Here is a 27,855-nt window from a genome sequence, read left to right on the forward strand (position 1 = left end):
GTGAGTAACATAATCCGTACGGCGGATAACAGACTCCGGATAATAGAATTCGGATGGCGCGGAGAGAGAGTTTCCCCCGTTGAAACTGCGCGGAGGAAAATTATTAATTAGCCGCTTAACATGCGTCCCGCGCGACCGTGACGTGCGGAGCACGAATTTCGGATTTATTCGCGCGCACTCGTTTCTCGCGCGTGTTATACGAGTTTATTTTCTACGCCCGGGAAGAGGCTGTTTAATTTACTCTCTCGGCGGCCCCGGTATATTTCTTAGGGTATTCAGCTCCCGTTCCTATGGCGTGGATTAGATCGGGTAAGGTGTGCTGCAGATAGCGATACGTCTATTATGCAAATGCGACAGCTCCATGTATGTCATAATCAAATGTATGTAGATTGTCTGAATAATGTCGTTGCAGATTTAGCATCAAGTAGTATAAGGTATCAGACACTTTACATTATGTGTTGCTCGCTTAACATGTGTTAATTATTTATACAAGGCTAGCAGCACATTTCTATCTGAAAAAATAATTGGCGTTACGTGTGAATTGTTGCCAACGATCGCTTTACCGCGTTACTTTATTTCGTGTGATTTTTTTTTTTTAAGAAATAGATTTTTAAGAAGCTGAAAGATACTTGGATTATTTTATTATTCAAGAGTTCGCTGGAATAAGAGTTTTATAGCGACGACGATTCTGAATGCCCGAAAATGACGGTTGGATCTGTTTCTTGACGAAAATAACTCGTGGAAAATTACGGTTAATTGTCCCTTGAGATTTTTCGCTTGCAGACAGTCGAAAATTTCACGATTGCCGAGTGGCCGAGACGTCTTGCGACGAAAGAAAAACGGGGTGAGAAAATTACGACTGCTGGGAAAGATTATTTAGTCAATTCGGTCAATTAACGATTTAATTCATTGACTGTTTTACTTTTTTCACGGTTGTCTCTTTTCCTCGAAGGGCCGAAATTTCAGTTTAATTGCGGAGTCGCGGGCGCGCGGACGTGTTGCTAATCGCTCCGCAATTACGCGTATTTTCGACCGCGGATAGGAAAGTATCGCGTACGAATAAGTGTCGACGTCGTCGACTCGGAAACGGACGATCATTTTTTGCATACATGCGTTACGCTACTCATCGTTTTGTGCATCGTTTAATGCATCGAAAAAGTGCTCCGGAAAGATAAGGTTATGTCGCCGGCGGAGCGCGCGGGAGCGTCCGACGTGAATTGCGCGGGAGTTGCGTCGGGCATCTTCGATTACGGCTCCCATTAAAATTTTTCTTCGGCAGGTTCCGGTAACCGCCAATTCAGAGTGCGAGATCCGCACTTCGCCCGTCTTCTTCGTCGCGGCCGAGATTGTCATACCGTTCCGAGCAAGTGATTTTTGAGAAACTTAAAGAAGATAAAGTGCGCGGAGAACATTTCGCGTCGCGACCCGTCTCATTCGCCGCTTGGTGCTAGTTGTCGACGTCGTTCGTTCTGCCAACGAGAATTGATGAATGAATCAAAAGTAACCTCGCTTTAAATCGTAGACAATCGTAGACAAAAGAGGTGTCGTGATCGAGGACGACTCGAGTGAAGACCCGGCGGAAAAAAAGCAACGCCACGAATATCGAGAGTGCAAATTTATGCAATGAATGATCGTTCGTCGCGATTTTTAATTTTAATCGTAAAAAATTGCCGCGATAATCCACCGTTATTCTTTCGGTCGTTCGTCTGTCAAGTGATAGTGTTAATGATTAATGATTAGAGATAGTGAATATAAAAAAAAAGCAGTGTAATATATTGTCAAGTGATTTGGAATGCTACACGCACACGCACATGTCAGGATAATTCGAAATACTTCCACGGCAGGAAGGATGGAAGGATGAAAGGATGTCGGACGTTCATCAGCCGTAGATTATCCAATTCTAATTTCCGTAATTATCCTAAAGCAATTAATATAATCAACTAATGTTCTAGCGTAACGACGCGCGCAGAGCGAGCGTTCTTTATTCTTTAGCATAAATATATAAATTATAAATTGTTTATAATGGTAAAATAGGGTGATATTTTTAACTTGAAAAATGTTATTACTTTCTCTTCCACTTTGTAATTTTTTAAATATTTTTCTTTTTTATGCGCAATTTATTGTTGTGTAACTAATGAAAGTTAAAACAGTACTCTGCGAAGAACAAGAGAATATCATTAAAGAAGTCAGTTCTTTTAGATTAATTTTTGTGTAAAAACGTGAAGTTAATTAACGTACGCGAAATTTACACTTAAATTTGTTTCTACAGAAAATACATTGTACAAGCGTAGTGATCAAGTTTCGACTCTCTTGGTCTAACTAGAAGGCATTTTGGTTCCCTCGGGAACCTTTAATTTAGGATAATTACACGGCGCGGTTTAGAGTGTCGTTACAATTTCGTGAAGTTCGCGCGAGAATAATGGCGTTGCTTTAAATAAGGCCGAAATTGAATGATAGACTTTCCGGCTGCTACTCTTTTAATTCTCGCTTGGGGATTCGCATATGCGAAGCTTCTGTACTAAGCAGCTCTTAACCTTTGAATTCTTGCAGTAATTTAATTATGGCTTCTTCGTATGTTATTTAACTAATTTCTCCCGTAAAACGTAACGTAGCGAAGTTCCATTTGCAGCTCGGTTATCCCGCAAATAATTCAGATTGTCATTAACGATGATTTGTATAAAAATATATTGAGAATAGAAGTCAACGCGCGTCACTATTCGCGCTAACTGGTTTCATTGCTGCCGCGTGTTCGTTTAATTTTTTTTCTTTTTTTTCTTCCGCGCTCTACACAAAGATATTTGCATATTAATTTCACCGTACTATGTTTTCGCTGGACATAAAATTGGCCGGCGGAAAGTATGTTACGCGCATCGTCGAGGTACAAATTACGTTCCGTTGCATGTATTGACTTTAAATTAATATATTACAATTAATTTTGTTCGACAAGAAAGCGTGAAATTGAGATTTTTAACAGATTACTTTTAACGCTTGATTACGCTTAAATTAAGAACTCGAGCGAAGCGCGACGTGACATCGAAATAATCTTCATATTAATCTATTGAAATCTTTTCGCGAAAGAACTTGCGGTTTTTAAAAAATATTATTATCTTTTCCGTTCCCGTCACTGCCGAGCGACGCTGTTTTATAAGGCGTTTAAACGCACCGTAGGTAGAGGTACTATGAACTACTTGCGGAAAATAAAAAGAAAGTACGTCCACGTTTTTCTTCTGAAAATAGTCATTTCAGAAGGAGCACGATCGTGTAGACTGCTATGGTTTCATTAAATTAATCCACTCGTGCTAGTATTTTCTGGTTGTTCGTACTTTGCGTTGCGACGTGCGCGTTTTATTTTGAGTTTATTTGGGGTTTTTTTTTTAGTTTTATTTTTATTTTATTTTACTTTTTTTTTTTTAATCGTTTGACGTACACCCAGGAAGAGAGCTTTTCTTAGATATTTACGTGCGCTGAAACTTTCATACCATACCATACCATAAAGTTGCGATTCCCGTGCACGATAAAGGTGTTTTGTACACCGGCTTATAATTTTTATTGCTATTTCATTGCGAGAGGGTACGCCTAACAGCGGTTAAAGCAGCCGGAGAACGATATATACGTGTGGGATCGTAAATGCGCGTAAATGGCATGTGCAAATGGTCCCGCAAAAGGTGAGTCGCGTCATCATACATATTTGTACAAGGTGTTCGTAGAGCGATAACAATTGACTATTAATACCCCAGTCGCGCGCCGTGCAACGTTAGATTCTTACGCGACCACCATGCGGTAGATTGCTTTCACGATTTACGGTGATTGCACAATTAATTCGTACGTGGAAGTTATTATTTGGCGAGCTTACGTCGCGGCGTTATTGAGAAAAATTAATATTCCGAACTTGATACATAATTCCCCGAGCGTTTCGCACGAGGAGCATAGTAGAGCCGTGATAAATTAATTGGGCCGTGAAGGTGGCGTATCTTATTTCATTTGAAAACAACTATTATCTTGTAATTTAATTTTGCTCCACTGCCTCCAGCAAAGTCGCTCGTCTTATCGAAGCAGCAAACTGCGTCTCGCAAGAGATTGTATATGATTTTTTTTTTCTTTTTCTTTTTTTTTTCTTACTCTACGCTAGGATCTATCCTCTCGCGTGAAGAAAGGAAAACACGCTTGTCAGAGGTGAATGCCACCAAATTGCATTTTCCGCCAACACCTGCGCGAGCCGGGAGATCTAACCGGAGAATCCGGTTATTAAAGATCACGATGCAGCTTGCGCCTTCGTTCCTTTTCGTACGCGTATTCTTTTTTTTTTGTCTTCATCGGTTTTATTACCTGTAGCGGAAGATAATAAATGATGTATCATCTCATATATATTTTATAATGTCGTTCGTATATGACGTTTTCAAAGTTTTCATTGAGAAGTATCGAAGATAAAAATAGTAACCTCGGTTTCTAGGATTACTTCTTTTTTATTTTCTTTTTTTTTTAAATTGCAAAGATATCAAAATATAATGTAATAGATTATATGTATTAGTGATTTATTATCTTGCGCATCTAAAGATTATGTTTCCTTTTCTCCAAAAGCGACGACAAAAAGTCGAGGACTTTGAAATAACTAATGTGTGAAATAAGAAGTTTGAATGGAAATAACGCGTACAGATATTTCTCTCCGATTTCTTCACAAAATTTAGTGGTACAAGGATATGGCGCGTCGCACGTCGTCTACAACTTAAATTTCCTGTAGCTGTATCATCGATTTTTGGAGTAAAGCGGAAATACGATACTTCTTGTTCTACTTCTTGCATCTATTGCATTCATGCTCATTTTTTGAAACGAATAATTTTTAAATTGATATCGCCACGCTATGAAAATTGAAAGAATTTTCTGAGTGAAATAATATTTTTATTTCTGCATATAATCTTGCTAGTCTTATAACGAAAAAAAGAAAAAAAAAACATTAAAATTCCTAGGTATTAAAAATAATACCTATTTTTATATTATGAGCTTAAATAATTTTTATAATTAATTACAGCTTATTAATCGCAGAATATCTCTCGGTAATAACTTAATCTACTTAGCTTTTTTAAAACAATTTTACATGACGTAACATAAGTTTTTTTTTTTTACTTTATGTTTCAGGTGAGTCCAGAGTTCATACTTCTCTCGCTAAGGTTTATGTGAGTAACAATCCAAACCGGTATTTTTATCCGGCTCTGATAGCACTCATATTTTATGTCACTCAAGCGAAATACGTTGTGCTTTCGAAGCGAAATTTGTTGCTGCATATAAAAAGCAATATTAAGTGGCATATTCGATGGCGAATATCGGTGATAAATTAAGCAGTTTTAGCGGCGATTGATTGAAACGAAGAGCCATTACGATAACGAAGATTAATATTTTTTAATCGGCACCGATACTATACGTGAATTATACATTTCGTAGCCGAATATAATATCACGTAAAGAAATTAGGTGAATTAATTAATTCAATTAATTCAGCGTAATATTTAAATATTAAACGCCACGTGTAAGATATATTATCTCGTAATCGCAATAGAAACGCCCGCGTAAATTTCTCATTAACTTTGTATATTCGTTAAGTGCATTCCTTCTGTCATTTTCCCCCGTTTTAAAAATACTTTCTTATATTGTGAAGAGATAAGAGGCTAAAGATTAGGAAAGCGCTTTTAGTTTCTCTCCCATGAGAAATGCGGAAGCCTTCTGTCGGAGCGGCTCATATTCTTAACGTCAACGTGCGCAAAAACTCCGGCTTCGTTGACGTTGGCATGCAAGAGAAAATGGGTCACTTTTTTGGAGGAAATATCAAGTTTTTTCTTTTTTTTTCTTTTAACGTTACGCTCGGCATTACGATTATCCCTACCATATGCGACATTAGTATTACGCGTCACCTATGACTCTCGCGATCTATCGATTACATAGGTGACGATAATGGTAATTACAAGCGTGATGTAATGACTCTAATAGGGTTACGGAGAGTAATCGGGTTAGAGAATAGATATGAGCGTCAATGGCGCAACGGATAGATACGTTTCAAGCAGAATTTGTTATCGTTTGACGAGCACGCGAATGCAGAAAGTATATGCACCTTCGGCAATTTTGAAAAGTATTTATTTTTCAACCGCAGTTATATCTTTAGTTTAATTTTTTATTCACATTTGCATCTTATATTTCGTTTCCCGATCACGTGTTTCAATTAATTTCCGAATTAATTTCTTTATTTATTCCGCGTCGATTTTATTTCTAATGATTTAACTGCAAAGTAACTTTTCCATTGCTAATACTACACATTGTGCGCGACACGTTTTGTAAATAATTTTATATACAAATTACCACATCAGAAACACTACAAGCGCATTGTAAGAGTATGGTTTCAACGCGCTCTTGAATCGCCGTATTCTGCAGATCAAGTGCACCGAGCGTGCTGTTTTATTAAGTTCTTATTTATAGTCCAACGCGACGGGTTTCTAACTTCTCTCTCTCTCTCCTCCCTTCGTCTCTTTATTCCTTTTGCTCTTTCGTTTCTTCGAGCATCAATGTAAGTTTTCCTAGTAGAGAATCGTAAGAATCCTTTTGGGTCTTGAGAAAAAGGAATTTTTTAAAATTACTTTGCGACCTGCCAGCAATTCTTGTGCGAACATAACAAATTAAATTTTTTTTTTTTTTGTTTTATTTTAGAAGAACTCATATTTGCTAAGGGACGTCACGTTTGTGTTGTATGCATATTTAGAAACAGAGAATATTAAAAATTATTATTAACAAGCAATGGAATTGTATTTTAGCCTGTTAATTTCAACAAAACGAAGAGCAAAAACGTGTCGTGCTCGCTTTGAACTCGATATATATTTATGTTTTATTTTATTAATTTGTAGAAAACGGAGAAAGGATAATTTTCGTGTGATTAAAAAATAAGATGATGAAGCGGCTTTAAAAAGATAATTTAATAAGGCGCAATGGAAAAGTTAATTTTATTATATTTTTCACGGAAACTTTAAATTAGATATCTCGCGGTATCTTCCACTCGGTTCCATACGCTGCAACGTTGTGCCATCGATTTATCGTAGACATATTTCATTTATGTTCGTTTCTCCGCCACTACGCAGAGAGATGCACCGGTATTGCATGCATTTCACGGCTGAGAAGTTTGCGAGTTGCGTTATTCTTCGTTCTCGAAGGGAAATTAACGATGCGCGCCAAGATTAGCATTCGTCTGTTATCAGTTACTAAAAGCAAACTCATAAATATTGCTCGACCTCAGAATAAAATAAGATATAATGAACGTGCACCACGCGCCGAGTACGCAACGAGTGTTAAAGAGAACTTGTAAGATGAGAAAGAAAATAGAGAAGTAAAAAAAAAAAAAAATTAACGTAATTAATTGTTATAAAGGCGAAAGCAAGATAGGCTGTTTTTATTAATTTCGTATAATTACTCTTCACTTATTAACGAAACCTGAATTGATAAATTATCATTATACGGAGAGTATAATAACGGCGCGAAATCGCGCGCGGGCGAGGCGAATATTTCCTAATTTGTAAACAATATCGCAAGCCGTTACGACGTAGTATCGAAATTTACGTGAAAACTATCAGTAAGGGTCTCGGAGAAGAGAGAATTCCGTTGCGAGTGGAAATCAATTTCGAGAACAGTCCTCCAGATAATGAAAATATTTTGTGAGTGACGCATACTTGGATAAACGAGGGATATATTTTTATTATCTACAACGGTATTTAATCTGGACGGCGAAGATGTTTTTCAACATCCGCATTCGCAATTACCTTTCAATCACATCCGTCGAATAAATAATTCTGAAACTCGGATTAAAGTATTAAGCTCTTGCCGTTATCGTTGCATTAGATTCGATTGGACGAGCTCGTAATCTCGCGACACTGACTCAAGACTTTATTTTCGCTTTCACGTTTTTATCAGCGGTGATTAGGAAAGTGGGTAAGAGAGAGGAGGAAAGGAGAGGAGGGAGGGGAAAATAAATAATCTTTTTATCGCGGGGAGGGTTGATGAATGAAAGCATTTCGGGAAAATGACGTTTCAACCACCATACGCGCGTTCGTCGTTTTTGTGAGTAAAATATAATCCCGTGCGCACAAAGCCGAATTTTGACCACCTTGTATAGATGGCAAAGAGAATGCAAGGCTACTAGGGTACAGCTCTGGGTCCTGAGGGATCGATACGAACCATTGCCTGCTACCGTTGCTGCTGCTGCTACTACCGATGCTGCTGCTGCTGCACGGGTCTGCACGTTTGGCCAATAAGCGACAACCTAGCAGCTTTGAAATACATACGGGAAAGTTTCGTCCCAGTTACATCATTATTTTAGTTAAAGAATTAGAGTATTTCTACGAAACACGCTGAACTTTTTATCTCGATCAAAAATTTAAGTTTGTTAAAATTAAATTGTCTTCCTTGCATGCAAACGTAATATAAATTTAAGGATAAATACACTTTGCTAAGAGTGAAGCAGAATTAACAGAGGCGGGGTAATCTTAATGAAAATGCTAATGCAGTTTTATTGTAAAATCACCTTACACATCGAGCTCGAGTTGAAAATTATTTATCAAGAAGACGTTGAATTTTACAACCGTATTTAAAGTGATTACAGAGAAACGAGTTATAAAACTTATTTTTTTCTCAACGTCCACGTGGCTCCGCGCGATTTTCACGAACGTTAAATACATTTTCGTGCTACGCGCCGTTCGACCGCTATTTATTTTCATGCGTTTCAACGATCATTGATGCAAATTGTTAACGACCACTTTGCCATCTTTATATGTCTGCAAATCGTAACGATAGGATATCGTGGGTCATTAGCTAATTCAAGCTTCTTTATCAAGATATTTGTATGCCACTCTGTCAGTGGAGTGAAATTGTATTTTTCAATTACTATCATTGTTACGAAGAATTGCTCGGGCGATAGATCTCTACAGCTCTAAATCTGTCACCTCTGCCGCGATCAAAAAATCACTTGATTCGTTATCATGACATCGATATAGTTTTTTTAAATTTTTTTTTTTTGTTTTTTTTTGTTTTCGCGCTACCCGCGTGTCTTCGCTCGCTTTTTCTTACCAAATTATACGCGTTCAATTAATTACCATAATACGCGGTCGGTTAATGGTGGTGTTTAATAAATGAATCCCTCATATCGTTTGCATGCGTTCAATTTAATGATGATTACGGCTCGTTGATGCCGAAGCTGTGCCGGCTTAATGCACGCAGGACACACGTGTTGTCGCTCGCCCGTGTTGCGCGCGATCGAGAAATCGTGTGCTGCGTCATAATGCTTGCTGGCGACAAAAGTGTCAGCTGATGTTAATCATTGATGATTTGCATTCGCCACGCCGCGTTTCCACAAGGAATTACGACGCGCGCTGCGATTCGACCGTCTTTGCATCTGTGATATCGACAAACAACGCGAGGAACAAAGGAGGATAAGCGATTCGTTACACAGATAAAACGGTTCGGATTCCTCCTCCGTTAATCAACTTTTTTTTTCTTTTTTTTTTTTTTTGTGAACGTTTGTTTATACGAGCTGATAAAAATGTGATTCTCCAAATGGACTCTATCGATTTCCTTAGAAGCCACTCGCATAAAGATGTCAGAAAAAAAAAAAAAACATTTAATCACGTAATTGCGTCTTTGATTCGTATCGCGCACATAATTGGCATGTGCTATTATCTAAAATGCGGATTTTTTTTTTTGTACCGTTAATAAATACATAAATCTAATACGGCCGTCGAAGGAGCACAGCGCGGAGTAAAAATTTCATCACAACGGAAAGCCCTCGTCGCGAATTCCCTCGTTTGTAGAACATTTCATAGCTCGCTAGTATGGACGTGTCCGTGCGCGTGCATTCACATTCCCTGAATTACACGTAATATCGTGTACACGGCGCAACTACGCTGACGCTGGCAGGTGTAATGTTTACGGAATTGAATTACCATTTGCCTACTCGTTGAGTCTAATTATACCGGGCAGGGGAAAAAAAAAGAACAGAAAAAAATACACACGAGCAACGTCAGATCGACACGGCCAATTTTCTTGTCGCTTCAGCGCATTACGTTAGTGCCCGGCGATTCAACTTTTCAATCTTATGCAACGATAATAAAAATAAAGTGCGCTCTATGCGTCAGGCTTTATTTAAATTGGAGCTCGAGTAATTTTTTGTTTTAAGCTGGAAATAGTCGGGAAAACGTAAAACCGTATTGCAAATCAAAATTGTAGATTTCCTACGTACAGATTTGCTTTTAGCTTCGGTATTTTAATTTGGCTACAAACTTTACAGATTATTCATAATCTCTGCCGTTTTGGTCTGTTATTTTTCTGACTATTTTCCGAGTCTGTAATTCCCGCCGCTTTAAATACTTGGTTCGCAAAACGCGATGTCTTCTCGACTGCTGTAATTTTCTCGGAGACGTCTTTGCGTTTCTGCCTCGTGCATTACTGCAAGCGTTTGAAGAAGACGTTTTAACTTCGAAATGAAATAGAATACGCACAGAAGTAGTAAGAGAAGGACTAATGCCGGGTTCGAATGCGATTTGAACTCGCGCGTTGTTACGTTGAAACTTGATTCCCGAAGTTATCATATTTGACAATGCGTAATGACGTTTTCCGGTGTCATTTCGTTAAGATTTTCCTCGCGCCGGGTTTTAGGTTTCTGTTAGTCTTTATAAATTTATTTTTATTTAATCGCGCTATTGGAATGCCGAATAAATTAATATTCCTAAATTATTCAAACTTTATGGTAGAGAAATATGCATTGTTTAAACGCAGCGTTTGATATTAAAAAAAAAGGAAAAAAAAATGTTTTTCTATATTTATTTTTGTACTGCTTTTTACACATATTGGTTTTTGTGATTTTTTAATATTTTATTTTATTATCTGTGATAGCGTTTATTTTTTTTAGAGGAATTTGCTCGTCGCAAATGTTACGCGGTACATGTTGCGACACGTGATACACGCATGTTCGACTTACATACATGCATGTATACATGTCGTGAAATAAACCTAAGTTTACGAGCATAGTGTCACGTGCTTTTTAACTTCATTTTGCTTCATGACGTTGTATGTATATCGGAAGGGGTCATAACGGGTTATGTCGGTTGAATTTACCCTCGGGTGATTTTCTGAAAAACTTCCTCTCTCTCTCTCTCTCTCTCTAGCTCTCTTTCTCTGCATATATTAGCAAAGCCACGCAAACCTGGAAGCGTAAATTACCTTTGCCCTTTTAGCGTTAACACGTGTTCTGCATTCGTCCTTTTACGATTTTCTCATAATTATTGCGGTACGACCTACCCAGCTGTTAAGGCATCTGTGTTCGGTCCTTACACCACGCTTTATGCATTCACATTTTCTTACGATGAAATTATTTGTAATGTCATTGCTTTAAAAGAGGTACCGTAGTAAGATTCTTTTCCGTCTATACTGTCAATTAAATCTAATTAACCGTGATTGAATTTCGCTGGAAGGAAAATGAAGTGAAAAGTTCACAGTACGTGCTACTGGCAGAATAACGAATAGAAATGTGTATATTATTTTATTATAAATTTTTAATTATTAATCTTTTTTTTCTTTTTTTTTTTTTAGGGAGAAATAATGTAGACGACTTTCGAAAAAAGTATGCAATCAATTGAGAATAAATTAAAAAATAAATTATTCGTTATACAATAAGTTTGGAGTGACTAGGAGCAAAAAAAAATTTCTTACAAAATTCTAGCGTGAAATTGTGAAGAAGTAAAGATAGCATGAATCCTTAAATTCGACAGAATTCGGCCAGATGTAAGAATGGCGCACTTGGGATTCAATTTGCCGAAATAAAACCATCTGCTGCATTCATACGAATCGCTTTTGCGATTTAGCACACTCTGGTTAAATTGGTCCTGAGAGAATGTAAATAGTTCTTTTCATCTTTTACATTTTGCTCGTATCTTATTGTATATTGAATATCGTGATAATGTAAAATAATTTCCGCAAAATTGGATTCCATTGAGAAACTTCGCCGTTTACAGATTATTAACTTTTCTTTTTTATTTTAGAATGAATCGCTGTTATTCGCAGTTGATGTCATTTTGGCACTTTAGCGCAACAACTTTCAATTGATTGCATCTTAAAATAAGATACGTATTTAACGCTACGTTTTCCACGTTAAGAAATTAACAACGTCAATATGTGCAGCGGGAATTTATATATATAGTATATGAAATTTTAGCTGTCAACGCAGTCCTTACCTTCACGCAACACCGATTATCGTAAATTTTGCGATCTCGTATTACCACCGGCGCACAATGATTTGCGGTGAAACGCTTGTTTGTACAACCCAGTAATTAACGTCGTGCATAATTAACGCCGTCTAGTATTACACCGAGCACTGATATATCCGTGAATTTTTTTCATTTCGCGGTCTGCAATTTCCAGTATAATCAACTCGAAATACGAAGATGATGTATAACGCATGAAACAATGGTATTCCGCGTATTAAGAGTGACCCAGAGACGTAAAATTTAATTTTAACGTTAATTTCCTCTTCTAGAACGAATGTTTTATGGTACTTTATGTTCGAATATAAAAATAAATGGCTAGCTGACTGCAATCTTTTTATTTTTTTTTTTTTTTTTTTTTACTAACGGTGTTGTTGCACGCGCAATTTTGATCCGCAAAACAAAGGCAACGTGTGTTCGAAGGAGTTTATTTATGAACTCCAGTTTGGGTTTAGTTTTGAAAAAGCCGAAAGCCTCTGCGATAAAAACGACGTAGCTCCGGAGGTTTGTTCGAGAGCTCTGCAAACATAACTGATACAAGCCCGCTCGCAGTGACAGAGTATATATCTGAATCCCAGAACTCGAGATAGTAACTTCTCGATCTTTTTGCTTTCGCGAAATCCCATTTTATCCATCCCGAGCCTCGAGATGAACTGGAGAATTTTATTTCTTGCCGGCTTCACCGAAGGGAAATTCAGTTCCCACGGTTAATACCGCTTTTGTTTCCTGCGAGACGGTTTCCGCGGCGCGGCGGATTTCGCGGGCACCTAAAACGATTTTCATTCCGCGCTATTCATCCGTCTTCTCCGCGGACGGTCAACATTCAACATTCATCGCAATTAGTAACGTGACTAAGCATCGGTGAAAGCGATGAATCGCCGACGTTATCACGAGACAGGCTGAGCGCGCGAACTGGGTCTAGGCCTAGGGCACACACGCCTGTCTCGCGAGGGAGCTTATACATGCACGATTCCGACCACTGGGCATGTACTTCCTCGCGAGACGAAACGAGAACTTGACCTATAAAAGCTCCGCCGGTTGAGCTTTCACGGCAGTCGTAATGTACCGGTCGCACGCGATCTTGCGCTACGAAGCGAGGCCGAATATATCCGGGGGATTATCCGGCGCGTACCGCTCGGAAATCGTTCCCCGAGCTATAAATACGAGAGAGAGGAAGGGAATTAAATTAATCAAGGTTAATACTTCGTACTTGGAGTCTCTTATCGACGACAGGTGGCTCGCTTCGTTTGTTAAGGGTTAGGCCACGTCGCGCGCGCGATGCTAATCTTCGCGGCGTGGAGAATTAAACAAATGAAAAACGCGCGCGGGAGGATAATAAATTGTTGCACATGCCGATGGCAGAAAATTACGCGGGGGTAGCCGTAGCCTTATCTTAAAATAAGATTTACAGTCACGCGCAATGTAGTTGGAGAAACTGCGTATTTCTCGTGATGGGATTTAATAATAATTTTGGCAAGCGTCCCTTGAAAATCTGAAAATTAATATTACCGTTAAATTTTATCTTCGAGGCTCGTTGGTGGGAGCGTACCAAGTTTTAACGGCGGGCCGTTATAATGTAGTCGGTTTACAACGTTCCGGATAGAGCCGGGAAATCTATTTTGAAAACACGTAGATACATATCTAATAAAATAATGGAATATTTAAAATATGATAATTCGGTGAGATAAATTTACCCGTGCTGCGATTCGGAAATGCGCACTGCGTATCATCGAAAACGCTCCGCGGCCATGCACAGGCGCATACAAATTCATATTGAGCTTAACGCGAAATATGGGTTCACCTTCGTATCCGTATGCTATAAAGAACTGCGAAATGTCAAGAATCGTCAAGATACCTCGCGTCACGCCCATATCCGTCGATATCGGTCGCGAATAGTTCTTAGATACATTATGTGGCAGTAATCCGGGACTTGCATTTGCTTCAAGGGCGGCATCGATCGTACGATAGCCTACCGTGTGCACGTTTTTTTTTTTTTATTTTTTTTTATTTCTGTTTAATTTCTGCTCCGCGGGAAAATTAATTGGAGGCTTAATTTCGGAAAAAATACATTATTTCACCAACACTCGTTACGCAGTTATCTCTAAATTATAATCACGCTTCTTCCACGATATATCTAATTATTCCTTTTCGTTTCTAATACCGGCGCTCCTTTGAAGTCGCGGTGATAATTTTATTCGGGGAATTAACATCGCGTTTACGTTTCGTTTTGCAGATTTTAATAAAAATTATGCGAGAGTTACGGCCGCGGCACGATTATGCGAGCAAACTAATCTAAATGCGAATGAAACGTTGGAAAATACTTGCGACTCGGGGGAGGAAAAGCAATTTTCAAGTCGGATGCGTTTCTGCAAGATTGATCGCGAGAACACAGAGCATGGTGCGAAGCACGTGGCGATGGCGCTTCGACGGACAGTGGTATCGACCGACCTCGAAATGTACCTTCGTCCCCCACCACTCGATGAACCCCATCGCATAACTAGCCCTCCCCGGCTGACTATCCGCGACACGGGCACCCCTGCATCCCTGCACGCCGGCTGCCACCCTTCCCCAAAATCCACGGTGTGTCCTTCGAAGTAAGCATGACGCAGATTGGCGGCGTGCCTAACGACTTTTGACACAGCTGGACACTTGTTATTTCTTTGGCACTTCGTCGCGAGATTGATTTACATTTTACCTGCTTTTTTTTTTCTTTCCTTTTTTTTTTGTTATTAGTCTTTTTCTCTCTTACTTTTTGCGTCCAATTTCTTACGCGGTGACTATTTCGACCGCGATCTTATTAGGAAACGGACGCACGAGCTCGCTGGGTGCGAACGCGTTACATCATGTTATATTCGTCCCTTTGACGCCATTCGACAACAGGGACTGAAAGGGTTAACGTCGCGGTGTATACATGTCGATACAAGCCTACCTTTGATGATTCTGTATGGGGTGTGCAATTAATGCACATGCTATTATGATATTAACGGTATTTGCGGAGCGGATCGGCTCACTGACGGGAAGGCCTTTGAGGCACGTAGCAGGAGTGCAATATTATTTAATCTTATTCAATATGGTTTAAGTATTTAATCACGAAAATGTTTGCTTATTACTAAGTTTACTTTAGCGAATACCAGCAACCTAGTACGCATAATTGCAGACAAAATTACGATCTTTTACAATTTAACATAACGTGTGTTCGTTAAAAAGAAAGAAAAAAAATGAAAAAAAAAGAGAAAAAAAAAAGTTAAAATTCGAATTATCGTAACAAAGCCTCAGAGATATTTATCGAGATTTTAATTATTGAAAATTAACGTTTGTTGTAAGAAGACATATAGTGTGCTTTTAATGATATTGATTTCTCTGTTATTCTATTACCGCGTTTTAAATTAATGTAAACGAATTGGTTAAATCAATTCGTAAAAGCTCAGTAACGTTTATCGGCTTCCGTTCAATCTTCGCGAAAAATGGTGCCCTTAAATCACATTAAACTTTTACGAAAGACGGACACAACTTTGATCATCATCGCGCGAAGTAAAGTGAATTACGTTAGGACGGTATAAGCGAACTAGTCTCGGTGGACCAATGCGCCTTGGGCATACGAGTATTTGATCAAGTTATCGCAAGGGAATTCGACGCTCCGGATATTAACCAATTATCCAGATTTTGATTGGTAACGTTCTTTCTTTAAAAAAAAAAAAAAAAACGAGAGGCGGAAAATGCGCTCGCGATTATCGATTCGATTTGAGAAATAACGAGCCTGGCTTGGTAAGCCGACTTTAACAGACCGTTTAGCTCGTTAAACAAAGGTACATCGCGTAAAAAAAATGCACCGTGGTTGTCAGCTTGGCATTCATCCATTGTCCGTTTCGTAATTCCCGTTAAAAGTTTACCCTCCGCAATTTACGTTTATATATCCGATACCTCATTTTTATCATTATTAATATTATTATTATTCAAGTACGTGCGACGTTAGGCGTCGATTCAGCACGATAAAGTATACTTCGCCGATCGCAGGCTACGTAAATTAAAATGTAAATTAACGTAAATGTAGCGGATTTTGTAACGCTTAAATGTAATATTTATAGGAACTTCCGCCAGCTCGTGAGAGAGAAAGAACTCTAGCTCGCAACATCCCGTGGCCTTTTACACTGTTGTGAGAACGAGCCGCGCGCTGCAGCATTCATGTTATTTGAGAATAGACCCGCATTTATCTGGACTTAACGCTAAGTAAATTGTAATCCTCGGAATAGTTCATGATGGCGCGTTCCACGCAGTTGCGTCACGAATATCTCTCCTTTGCTCCTCGCCTCGCGCGCGACCGATCTCGCGCCGATTAAGCTCCTTCGCGTTGCACGCCCGCGCGCGTATCGGTGGTGATAATTGTGGAGCATCCCGCCGAATGTATAACGCCACAGCTCCACCACCCGTCACACGTGCTTCTCGCTATCGCGTTATTTGCTTGCAAATGAAACGACTGGTCGCGATTATTATTACACGCGCGGTACCGTTACGCTATCCTGGTCGCGATTCCGTACTGCCACCTCTGTGACCTCAAGGTGTGCATCTACAAATGCATATATTTCATTGCCGGTGGGCGTAATTTGCATAATGGGTCGTGGGCGCCGAGTGGCTTTTCGTGTAACACGTAGAACCGTCCGTGTAGACGATGCCTGGCGTGCGCGCGCGCGAGAGAGAGAAAGAGAGACCCAAGTCTCGAGAAATTCCTTTGCTTATTCATTGCGGGAGAATAGCACGGGCGGGGAAATGGCATTCTTCGACACCGTTGCGTAAGAGGAGATCTCTAATAGGAACGCCGCGACTCTCTCGCCTTCACGCGCCCGTCGAGATGAAATGCATCTCGCCGACTCCTTTCGGGAGGGGAACGACGAAGATCGAGACCCGAGATAAATCCTTCCCTTCGCAGACAATTGCGATGCATGCAATTAAGTTAAACGCGAACTTCTTCGCTAATAAGGAAATTGCGAGGTGTCACGAAAAGATCATTATCGTTTCATTAGAAAATTAATTTTTCTATTAATTTAGAATCTACGAATTCATCGCTCACCGATTTGTTATTTAAAGCAAATTTAATTTGTCAAATAAAAGTTTTAGCGTTAACTTTTTTTTTTTTTTTTTTTTTTTTTAATATTTTGTTGCTATCGAGCATTATGTAGGTCGACCTTCGGCTTTCTTTCGAAGCAAAATCAAAGCTGTTTGCCGAAGTACAGTTTACTGTAACTGCCGTCCGTTCGGAGAGTCAAGTCAGGTAGTTTCGAGCCGAATATTCGATATATTTGTCTATGGTATTAGCTGTGAGTCGACCGCTCGTAACAGCAAACGAACAATATCGCGGAAGAACTCTATCGCGAATAACGGTTGACTTTGTCTTATCCTTCTTTTGCCGTGCTACTTCATTTGCATTTTAATGTTTGTACGCTATCGCTACTGTGACCGCTGTCTTACGTTTTCTTTTCTTTTTTTTCTTCCCGCGAACTCTTTATGTCATCATTAAATCTGTCCTTACACAAGATGTTATTTTCTACGAGAAGGCAAATTAAGTAAGCTCTTCCACTAATTTAAATCGTGATAAAATTTATATTTCAGTATTTCAATGTATAAAATAAAATTCATTTTATTTGAAGATTTAATGCGTTCCTTTGCGATATCTTGTTTTAAACCATAGTTTAAAGGAAGGAACGCAATCTTTTTCATTTTTAACGTTGTTTTGAGCGAAAAGTACTCTAGCATGACTGCAGTTTAATATAATATTAAACAAAATTCAGAACCGTAAAGTTTACTGCAGACGATAATGTTTGCTGCTTCTGCAAATTCGTAGAACATTCACGGATGGCAGCATCGCGTTGCCACGCCTTTATCGGTAGCCGATTCCACAGAGTAATCGCTACATACATTTGGGTTTAGTAAATCTTACTGGTTCGAACGCAATACGTATTTATACATATATATTTTTTTTTTAAATAAAAATAGAGTAAAAAGTATTTATAGTAACGTGAAAGTAAACTGCGGTTTAATTTCAGAATAATTAAATAAAATCACACGTCTATATATACATATATATTACATATGTATCAAAGGCAGCGGTTATTTTTTATTTTCTTTAAAAAATATTACAAATTATAGTTAACGTAAATATATTTATATCTTAATCAATTATAATTATATATTAAATTTAATTTCGAGAGTTAAATTTATATATCCAAGGTATATATTATTATTATTATTAATAAACATTGCGTAATCAAATTATTAAACATTAACGTTAATTAATATCATTACATGCAACATGTATCGTTATCGTTTTGAATCAGTTTATTTCAATTAATATGTACACCTATGCTCGTGGCCGCAATGTATTCTTAATTAATTCTAAAAATACGTTTATTATTTTTCCCGGCTTTGTTATGTAAGCCAATTTAAAAAGGAGGCAGTAAACTTCTCAGTCGCTGCTTAATGAAACGAAAAGAAATTGACTAGCCCCTGCTATTCTTTTTACACAGTTGCGCTTCCACCATAGTACCTCTATTTGCACGAGCGCGTTAAGGCAAGATATCGTTGCAAAGGGTTAATAATATCGATTAATTATTTTTGCTTTTATTTATATAAACTCCGTCGCTCCTCGTATCCACGCATCGCGTGCATCCCATGCGTAATACGTTTTTGAACGATTAAGTAAAAATCTTGTAACTAGTGAGGAAACGTTATTTTATTTACTGAAAATTTCCGAATGCTGCGCTAGTTGCTCCACGCTAAAAAAATTGCCGGTTTTTCCCGAAACAACGGTGCTACTTTCGCGGCATGGTTGTAGACCAAGTATTAATAAAATTTATTTAAAAAAACAAAAAAAAAAGAATGATAGAAATTATTACGAGGTTTCTAATTAATCGACGTGAGTATCAAATGTTATTAACTAGATTTGAATGGAAAAGGAAGCAGCGAAGAAATAGCTTCCTGTTTTTAATATTAATGATACAATTCTATTTCAGAAAATTGTCTCGGTGTTCGCGTGATAAAGTTTTATTTAATGTTTAATAAAGTTTACTCTTCTTTATGTATGAGATTACAACGTGGGAGATGTAGATTGAACGCGGTGAGAGAAAAAGAAAAATTAGATGTCACCTTTGTCCCGCTTATTTATTTGCTTCACATCCCAGCATTACTGGGTAATCCCTATTAATTATAATTAAATACAAGCTCCTCACATTTTCTGACGTTTTGCGCGTATAAGCTCTTTGTGTTGATGTTAAATTTATTCTCGTTAGCCGAGAATAAAATAATAATAATAACTACGAGTATATCTCCATCGGTGTGTAAAAGCGATTTTTGTTTGCGAGAAAATTTTTTACGATTATCCCAACTGCCGCCGGTTGCTCCATTTATATCAGTGATTCACGCATTTCTTTGCATCACGTTCCGCCCGCGTTTGCCAAATTCGTGCAGAACCGCGAGAAAAATCAGGGGGAGGGCACGACGTAGCCATGGCATCTCGCGATTCCGTTCGCCTAGTTGGCCACCACGACACTTGGTTTCCCAAAATACGAGTATTATAATTGGCCGGCCGACACCCACGATTTATATGGAGAGGCTCGCGTCGCCGAGAATTCTCGATTATAATAAATAACCGATGACCTTGCGTCTTGTTCGGACTTTCCTCCCTTCTCGGCAAGCAATCTATAAAAAAAAAAAAAAAAAAAAAAGAAGAAGAAAAAAGTCCGAAGCTGCCGCTAATTATCCGATGCTTTTATATCCCTTGCTTTCCGCGACTCGCAGGATTGTTCAATCGAAGGGCGAGCTACCCGCGAATTCCCGACGAGTCGTTTATTAAGACGTAACTCATTTTCTAATCGGGCCTTGACGTGAACTAATAATCCGCATCAGCCAGCATTTGTCACAACTTTGGCAGATATTTGTACGGCGCGCCGGATGCGTGTTCTGTAGCGAGTCGAAATTTCATCTCGCATACCGCGACTCAAAAAAATATCTATAATTTGGCGGGCCGCACGGTACGCGGGTGCTTTAATATTTGTGGGCACTTGCCAGATCGGATATAGAATGGGGAATATATATGCATACATTATTAATATGGTTTTGTGCGCAAAATGGTGAAGGTAAAAGACGGTGGATCATTTCTATTTTTTTTTCCCCCCTTTTTTTTTTGGCGAATAACATGCATAATCTACGGATTCGTAGATATCATGTGAGAGCTTTTTGAGCTGCATTCGTATGCTTATGCACGTCTCGCGCATAATTGGCGTACGATCTTGCGTGCATTTTAAAGCGCACAACTGGAGCCGCTGCGATTTTATAATAATGCTTCTTGTGCTTTTGCCAGAGGAAGTAGGACGTCTTCATTAATTGATCCGCGGCTCGCGTAATAAACCCGCGGTGAATAAAACTCCGCGAAGCTAATGCGTCATATTTTCTTGCCGAACGCATAAATAATTTGGATTAAATTTTTTAACGTCGATTTAACTATCTCGAAACGTGTTAAAAACACGATATAAAAAAAAAACAAAAAGAAGCGGTGAGTAATGTAGCGGGAAGAATGAGATATACTGGAGGGCAAGAAGCAGTCGCGAAATTGAATTAATGTGGAAGGCGACGTTTTACATCACGCGCACGACGGCGTAAAAGAAGCGGGCATAAAAAAGATACCGCGACATATTTACGGGTATCGTGACTCCGAAAATCGTATACGAACTACGTATACGTGAGAAAAGCGACGGCGTTCAAAATAATCCGAGTCGCTCTATAAATACAATACGACATTCAGTCGTATGCGGCGCGTCGCGATGTCCAGATGCTTACCTCGTCTATTCGTTTAGCGACAGCCGATTTAATTACTCACTTTCGTCGGATTAACTGCCGAACGGTGGACTCGCGCTTGAGACGTCGGGCTAGAAATATTCCGTGCGTCTTTAAAAGTCCGAGTGTTTCAGTGACGACAACATGGAGTAACGAGAAGTTCGCCGTAACGTTTGCGAGCAGTGCAATAAATTCGCGTGCCGAATGACGCGTTTCGGGGAAAGTAGAAAAATGTACAATATTCGCGATTGAAAATACCTTTTTTGTTTTTCGGTTTTTTTATTCTCTTTTTTTTTTTCTTTTTCGGTATGCTTTGTGCGCTCTTGTAGTGTTTCACGAGCGGCAGTGCACGTCACGGGTAATAATCGGCGATTGTGATTTACTCTTGCGCAAGACGTTTATTGGCGTGTCCGCCAATTAACCATATTACGGTACAACAATCGAGATCGACGCGATGCAATTGCATAACGCGTAAATAAATAAATCAATTGACTCCGAAATAAAGTTTCATTAACGGAAAGTACGATCGGTTCCGAGAAAAAGTCATTGGGAACCGTCGTTCTCTACGTACGACAAATTGCGGGAATGTCTGGCGTGTACGTTGCGCGGGTCTCGCCGTAAAAATACGTAGCGATTTAATCGTAAAGTGCGCACGCATGGGGTCTGAAAAAAGTTTCGCGCCGCTCTCCTCGCACGCGAAATCTCCTCCGCGAGCTTGGAATTAACGCGTTACGATTTTAGACGAGCCGGGGACATGTGTGTCGCGACACGATGGTCACGCGGCTGTTGCCGCCGACGAAACGCGTGCGTTTTAAGTGCGATCGTGAAGAATTAATTGCGCGGCTCCACGAGGATGGAGAGACTCAGCGTGGCGGAAGCGCTGCGCCGGAAAGACAGGAGACGCCGCAGGGGATGGACGGTGGTCGGGCACGAATTGCGGTGAGTACGATGAATCGCGTGAGAATTTGGCCGTTCCCGCCGGTGGATAAGATATCTGTCACCGGTGAAATCAACGGACAGGTGAAACCGTCACGATACGTTTATCGCGGCAGCCGGGAATGTTTTCCGCCGTGGCTCCATTTAGAGACCAACGAAATAAAGCTGTATTGTGAGCACATATACACGTTCGCGCTCGCGCCCGATGAAGCAGTTTGATTTGTCTTTTAGAAACGTACTGATGATTCGTCTGTCGAGATACGCCAGCTATTCTGAACAAATCCGTTTAATTGATCGTAGCTGCTCAATTTAAACCCTTTTTTTATGTTTTTTTTGGGGGTTTTTTTTTACGAACAAGAAATAGAAACAGCAAATTATTTTTGCAAAGCCAACATCGATTATCAATAGTAGAAGAATATCTTTGCTGTGTGAACGTATTTAAATAATTATTTTAGTTATTGTCTTTTAGATCTTTTTAATTTGCGAGGCAAATTCTGGAAGATTCAAACTTTCGATTGTCGCAACTGATAGTAATTAAATCGCTTTATCAAGTGATAAGATACTACGCTTGGAAAATGTGGCGTGGCTTTAAACCGATAACTGGTAACAATAACTGCTTCCACTGGTAAAACAACCAGTAGTAGTACCGCCATCTTTCGCGATACTGCCTGGGTTTCACGTAGCTAGCTCTCCTCTGCTATATTTAACAGTTAGATCGATACTATGGTACCTCTCACCGGCTCTTTCCAACTTTTGCTCAACAAAGTCGATAAACTAGATTTCATATTTCAAGCAACATAAACGTGATAAATATTTTTATTATAAAAAAAAAATAGGAGATGATAAAGAAATATATTAAAAAATAAATAATTTTACTTTTATACTTATTTTCTCGCTTGTTTATAGTCTTTATCTTATATATTTTATAATTAAAAAACAGAATTTATATTTTTTACCAACATGCACTTTGATAAAATTTATAGAATTTTAAAACTCTAAAGCATAATATGTTTTATGAATATTATTAATACGAGCAAAAGTTTTCATAACAGACGTTTCTTCAGATGGGAGGTATAATATTTCCGAATAGCAGAATTAATTAAGTCTTTCATGCATATTTAGAGGTTTCAACAGCGAGGCATCATTTCGATGCAATTGATTATCATGTATTGTCGAAACGATACGTGTCGAATGTTAATTGTATGTTAATGTAACTATTCTGATGATCGATTTTTCAATTTACCTCGCAACTGAATACAGCACGGCGAGTCGTATGGCAGCTAAAAATTTCAGAAATTTTACAGTATAAATGATTTATCAGATTTATATTTGCAGTTTTGGGAAAAAAACATTTTTCGATTTTAGCTTGATGGAAGGTTTCCCCTCGGGGAAGGATTCATGCACGATAGTTGCGAATTGCGTGTTCATAATTCAAATCAAATGCAGAGCGTTTCATGTTGAACTAGCTTGAGATAACATTTATCACCGAAACATGAAGGTCGGTGAAATTTCACAAGTTGTTCCGCTTCAGCAATTCGAATATTACAATATTGCCTGTTATGAAATATATTCTATTTTAACTCGCGTCTTTGATTTGACGGCGAAATCAATTTTGTTTGGGAAGGGGTTCTTCTTTTATTAATACGTAAATTGTACAGCGTGATGCTTAAAACTTGATAAGTAATTAACTCAATACGCGTTCGCGCACGCAGTTTTACTCGTGAGCGACAGCGAATTCGTTGCATGAGCTACATTACGTCTGCCGTTATCCTACTTATCGGGTTTTGTTTTCTTTCTTTCTGCGTAAAACGATTTACTTAAGCAATTAAGACGAAAGGAAACAGCTTATTACGTTCACTTGGTGATTACGCGGCCGCGCAGAACCTTCCTTTAAAATAATGTTCAAAAAGTTTACGGTGCTCGCGCTGTCCTCCAACGCGGTGTTCAAATTTTATAACGCGGTGCTTCGCTTTGAAAATTTATCGTTCACAGTGCACGCATAAATTTCACGCGCGGAAACGATGCACCGTAAAGTGCAGATGTTGCGCTCAATGTACGTCGCGCCAAGTAAAGGGATGTATATGAAGAAAATATGACGTGAATAAAAAATCATGACCATTGGCGCCGTTCTTCATAATACCGGGTGATAATTTCTATATCGTGCACGTTTTAATGAACAATGTTCTTTTTTTTTTTTAAGGGGAGAGTACTTATCTTTTATATCTTTTTCTGCGAAAAGGCACGGGCCTGTTAACAAGGTAACCTTCCTTTGAATTAAAAAGGAGTTCATCAAATACGCGAATGTGCTTTCGGAGCAACATTTTTATAACTCCAAAGGATACGCGTATACGACGTTTCTTTTCATTTCCCTTCGAGCTATACGGCGACATCATCAGACGCTTTATTTCCCAGATATCGCGTTAAGGTACGGAAATGGACCGTTTCAGTGCGTCATCGTCAGTATCATTACTAATATCCTTTGCGAATAACGTCATATATGGATTATCGCGCGCGCGGAAGCTACGCCCCGTAATTTTGCGCAGCTCGCGAATTATTGACGTTGAAAATTATTTCATCCCGTGAATAATAATCGACGTCATCGCGAAATCTTCTCGCGCGGCGCGCGCTGACGTACTACGAGGTGCACCGTGCCAATTGAAGCGATCAACGTTGAGAAAACACTCGAGCCGGCGTCTTAGGTGCCGTCAAACTTTACAGCCGATTGCCGCGCGAAAATTTATCAAACTAATTTCTAGCGCTCGCGAGCTATCGTTTCTTCTGGATTATCGTGTATTTAATTCGAAGTAACGAAAGAAAATCTTGTTATTCAACTCCGCCCAATAAAATTAACCTTTCCACTAGGATTTATTAAAAGTTTTTAAGAAAAGTAAGCTGCGTTACATTTATACGTATAGCGTCGACGATTTAATATTTGTCGTTAACTTGCCTCGGTTAAAATAAACCGATATTAGTTCGTATAATGTGAAAGATCGCACGGCAAAGCTAGGAAATTTCTCGTGTTGGCGTTATATTATATCTTTTAAATTTCTCTTTAGCACGGTTCTATTTACGTTCGATGCCAAATTTTAACTTGCTGCTCACCAGTTGATTAAATAGACAACGACTCATCTCGTTACACCTGCTTAGGTTTCTTCAATCTCTTTGATCTCATAAAAGCGTACATTTTTAGGCAATTACCATTCGTCCAATTAAAGAAACAAGCTCGTCGATAGTGTCGATGGCTTTGCAATGATTGCGTTTTAATTTTTTTTTTTTCCTGGCGAATAAATGACAGCAAATGTAACCTTATACGTATATCAATCATATTTCACGTTCCCCCTATTTTCCCTCGATATTTTTTTTAGAGATGCGGATTGAATTTAGTATTAAAAAAAAAGAAAAAAAAACAAAAAAGAACGTCAGGTTTTGTTTATTGGAAAGTTAACTCATACAAGCGGGATTCTATGAAAATACGCTTGGTATGTGATAAATTTTGCGCACTGTAATCGATCAGTTGATAACTATCGGTTGCGAAATCAACGATATGAGCTCTCTAATCAACCATTCACTTCGTAAATTGAACCGTCGTTATATTTTGCCTTTTTTTTTTTATACCTTCGCGAGTTTGTATACGTCGTTAACGAAACAATAAGCTTTCCTTTTTGACGTGGTTCCACGTTGCCGTTATAAAATCGTACGCTTATGCGCACGGATGTATGCTCAAGCGCGAAATTGTTTTGCTCAGAGATATTTATTCTCGGTAAGCTTTCGCATCGGTCGCGAAGAATGCGTGGGATCGATATCGGTGGGTATTATGAGCTGAATGCCTTCTGCCATGAAAATACCTGAGTTTCGAGTGCTTCGTTGTGCGACGGTGACAAATCCGGGCTAAATAACTTGCGCGATAAATAACGCGCGGTCGACCTGTTAGTTTAAATAATTTTTTTTTTTTTTTGCCTTAACTTCGTGACGTAGATGGAACGATGAGCTTCAGTATCGCGAGACCTCGTTTTCGCCCGAGATCTGGTAAATTAGAACGGATTCTTCTCGGTGAAAGATACTGTTTTATGTCTCCTCTGGAGAGTGTCAGACGAGAAAACTCGTCCCATCTCGATGAGGAAGCTCTAAAACGCGCGCGCTACGCGTGGGAAGGAAATACTCTGGAGAACGCTCTAGCTTGGTTTTGCGCTTGGCGAAGAGACGCCTTTTCCTACATCTTATCTAATAATGCGCCACATTGAATTCTGGCTCAGGACTCTTACGGGCTACCTGAATAAATCGATTTCATCATAGCGGCAAGTTTCGCCTAACTAGCAATTTATGAAACTTGTATTATCAGTTTTGTTTTATTAATGTCACACTTTGTGAATTTCAGTTTCGTTAATAATGATGAAGTTTTAATATAATACTTCGCCAGTTTGGCCATTGAAGGAAAAAAATTATAGTTTAATAAAATTATAGTATAGTTTGATGAGCTTCTTTTAATTAAAATATGATTATATTTTCGGAATAATACTTTTTTTTTTTTTATTATTATAATAAATTTAACTTGAGCTTAAAAAATATTTTGTCACAAATCTATATTTGATCAGAAGTATGTCTCCATACTCACACAGATGCAGCGGAGAAGCATAAAGTAAATAACTTTCGCTTTCGAGCATCGTTGCTTCGATTTACGATAAACGAAGAATTAATTGAAAAACTTGAAATATGAAATGCGAGGTCGCCCACATCGATCCTTTGTACCTTACCCTCTTTGATATTATCGCGTTATCCTTTTTGATCTAGTATCGCATGGCTACAACGTTCCGTCGATGCCGTTAGCTTCCTCTCGGCCTGTCACGCGTGATTGACGACGATATTCCGTTAGATGCATCGACGGGCAGATGGACCGAGGTATAGAGAGCGAACACTGAAGGTTCGAAATGTGATACCGAACGACAGAGACGGAGAGGCCGCGAGCGAGTAACAACCGGTCGGAGAAACGGCATACACCGAGACGACGGTCGCAGCTCACACACGCTCACAGAGAGCATGCCCGCGGCAGCGGGTGAGCACGATGACGCTCCTCCTCGTTCCTCGCCAGCTAGGTTCGCAAGGGGGCAGCTCGTCGACGTTCTCTCAGTCCAACAGCACACGCGACCTCGCGCGGTTCATGCGACCCCGTGTTCGCGTTCTCGTCATCCCTTTCCGAAGTCACCCGCGCGCCTTGCTCGAATCGTGCCCGGTGACCGTTACTACCTGAACGACGCGTACAAACGATCCGCGGCCGCGGCTCATCGTGAGATCAGTGGTAACGACGTCCCGTGGAAGCCCTCGTCGGTCCGGTCGACAAGTTGTTAACTAACTTCTGGATTAGCAGTTCTCTATAGATCGCGGCGCACGGCACGAGAAGCGGGAAGGAAACCTAGTTATTCCCGGACTATGGCTAACTAGCGACCCGGCCCGTAATACCTTCTGTGTCCCCAGTGAAATCTCACAGCATGTTACGGGGTATAAATACAAAGGACATCGCGGAGAGAAGTTCCACGAGCAGCTCAACGGTGAGCGTCCACTTGGAAGGTGGAAGAGTCACTCGGATCACGATCGCTCGCATCGTTCGCGTAGATTTCCTCTAAACAGTTTCCCCTTAATTTGATTTCAATTGATTAATCACGAAGTTCACGCGGGCATTCCAGATCCTTTTACCCCGTTGCGAGCTCCTGCGATTCCGTTAGCTTTTGTAATTGTTCGAGCACGCGAGAACATACGCGAGGGGTGAAAATTTCATTAAGTATAATAGCCTTCGATAGTGAAGTTTTCCCTTTTTGCTGCGA

The 27,855-nt window shown here is 39.4% G+C and overlaps 1 protein-coding gene and 1 long non-coding RNA gene across 12 annotated transcripts in view; both read left to right on the forward strand.

The window, feature by feature from the left end:
• Dnc (phosphodiesterase dunce) overlaps window positions 1–27,855 on the forward strand; it is a 302,183-nt gene that overhangs the window by 143,721 nt on the left and 130,607 nt on the right. For 5 of the 11 annotated variants that reach the window (XM_070654247.1, XM_070654249.1, XM_070654250.1 and 2 more), the window contains exon 1: window positions 23,934–27,582. The exons of 5 other annotated variants lie outside the window; for them this stretch is intronic. Coding sequence is in view for 1 of the 6 variants with exons in the window: in XM_070654262.1 (XP_070510363.1) it covers window positions 21,957–22,042 (86 nt within the window). In the remaining 5 variants the exon portion in view is untranslated. Of the gene's footprint in view, window positions 1–20,977; window positions 22,043–23,933; window positions 27,583–27,855 lie in introns of those variants that run through there. One more of the 11 variants, XM_070654262.1, reaches the window with a different exon arrangement.
• Window positions 9–6,258, forward strand: LOC139101243 (uncharacterized). The gene is made up of 2 exons (XR_011545527.1): window positions 9–1,909; window positions 5,134–6,258. It is a non-coding gene; the product is annotated as an uncharacterized lncRNA (long non-coding RNA).

The sequence above is a fragment of the Cardiocondyla obscurior genome, linkage group LG03 (assembly GCF_019399895.1).
Source record: "Cardiocondyla obscurior isolate alpha-2009 linkage group LG03, Cobs3.1, whole genome shotgun sequence".
Classification (NCBI taxonomy): domain Eukaryota; kingdom Metazoa; phylum Arthropoda; class Insecta; order Hymenoptera; family Formicidae; genus Cardiocondyla; species Cardiocondyla obscurior.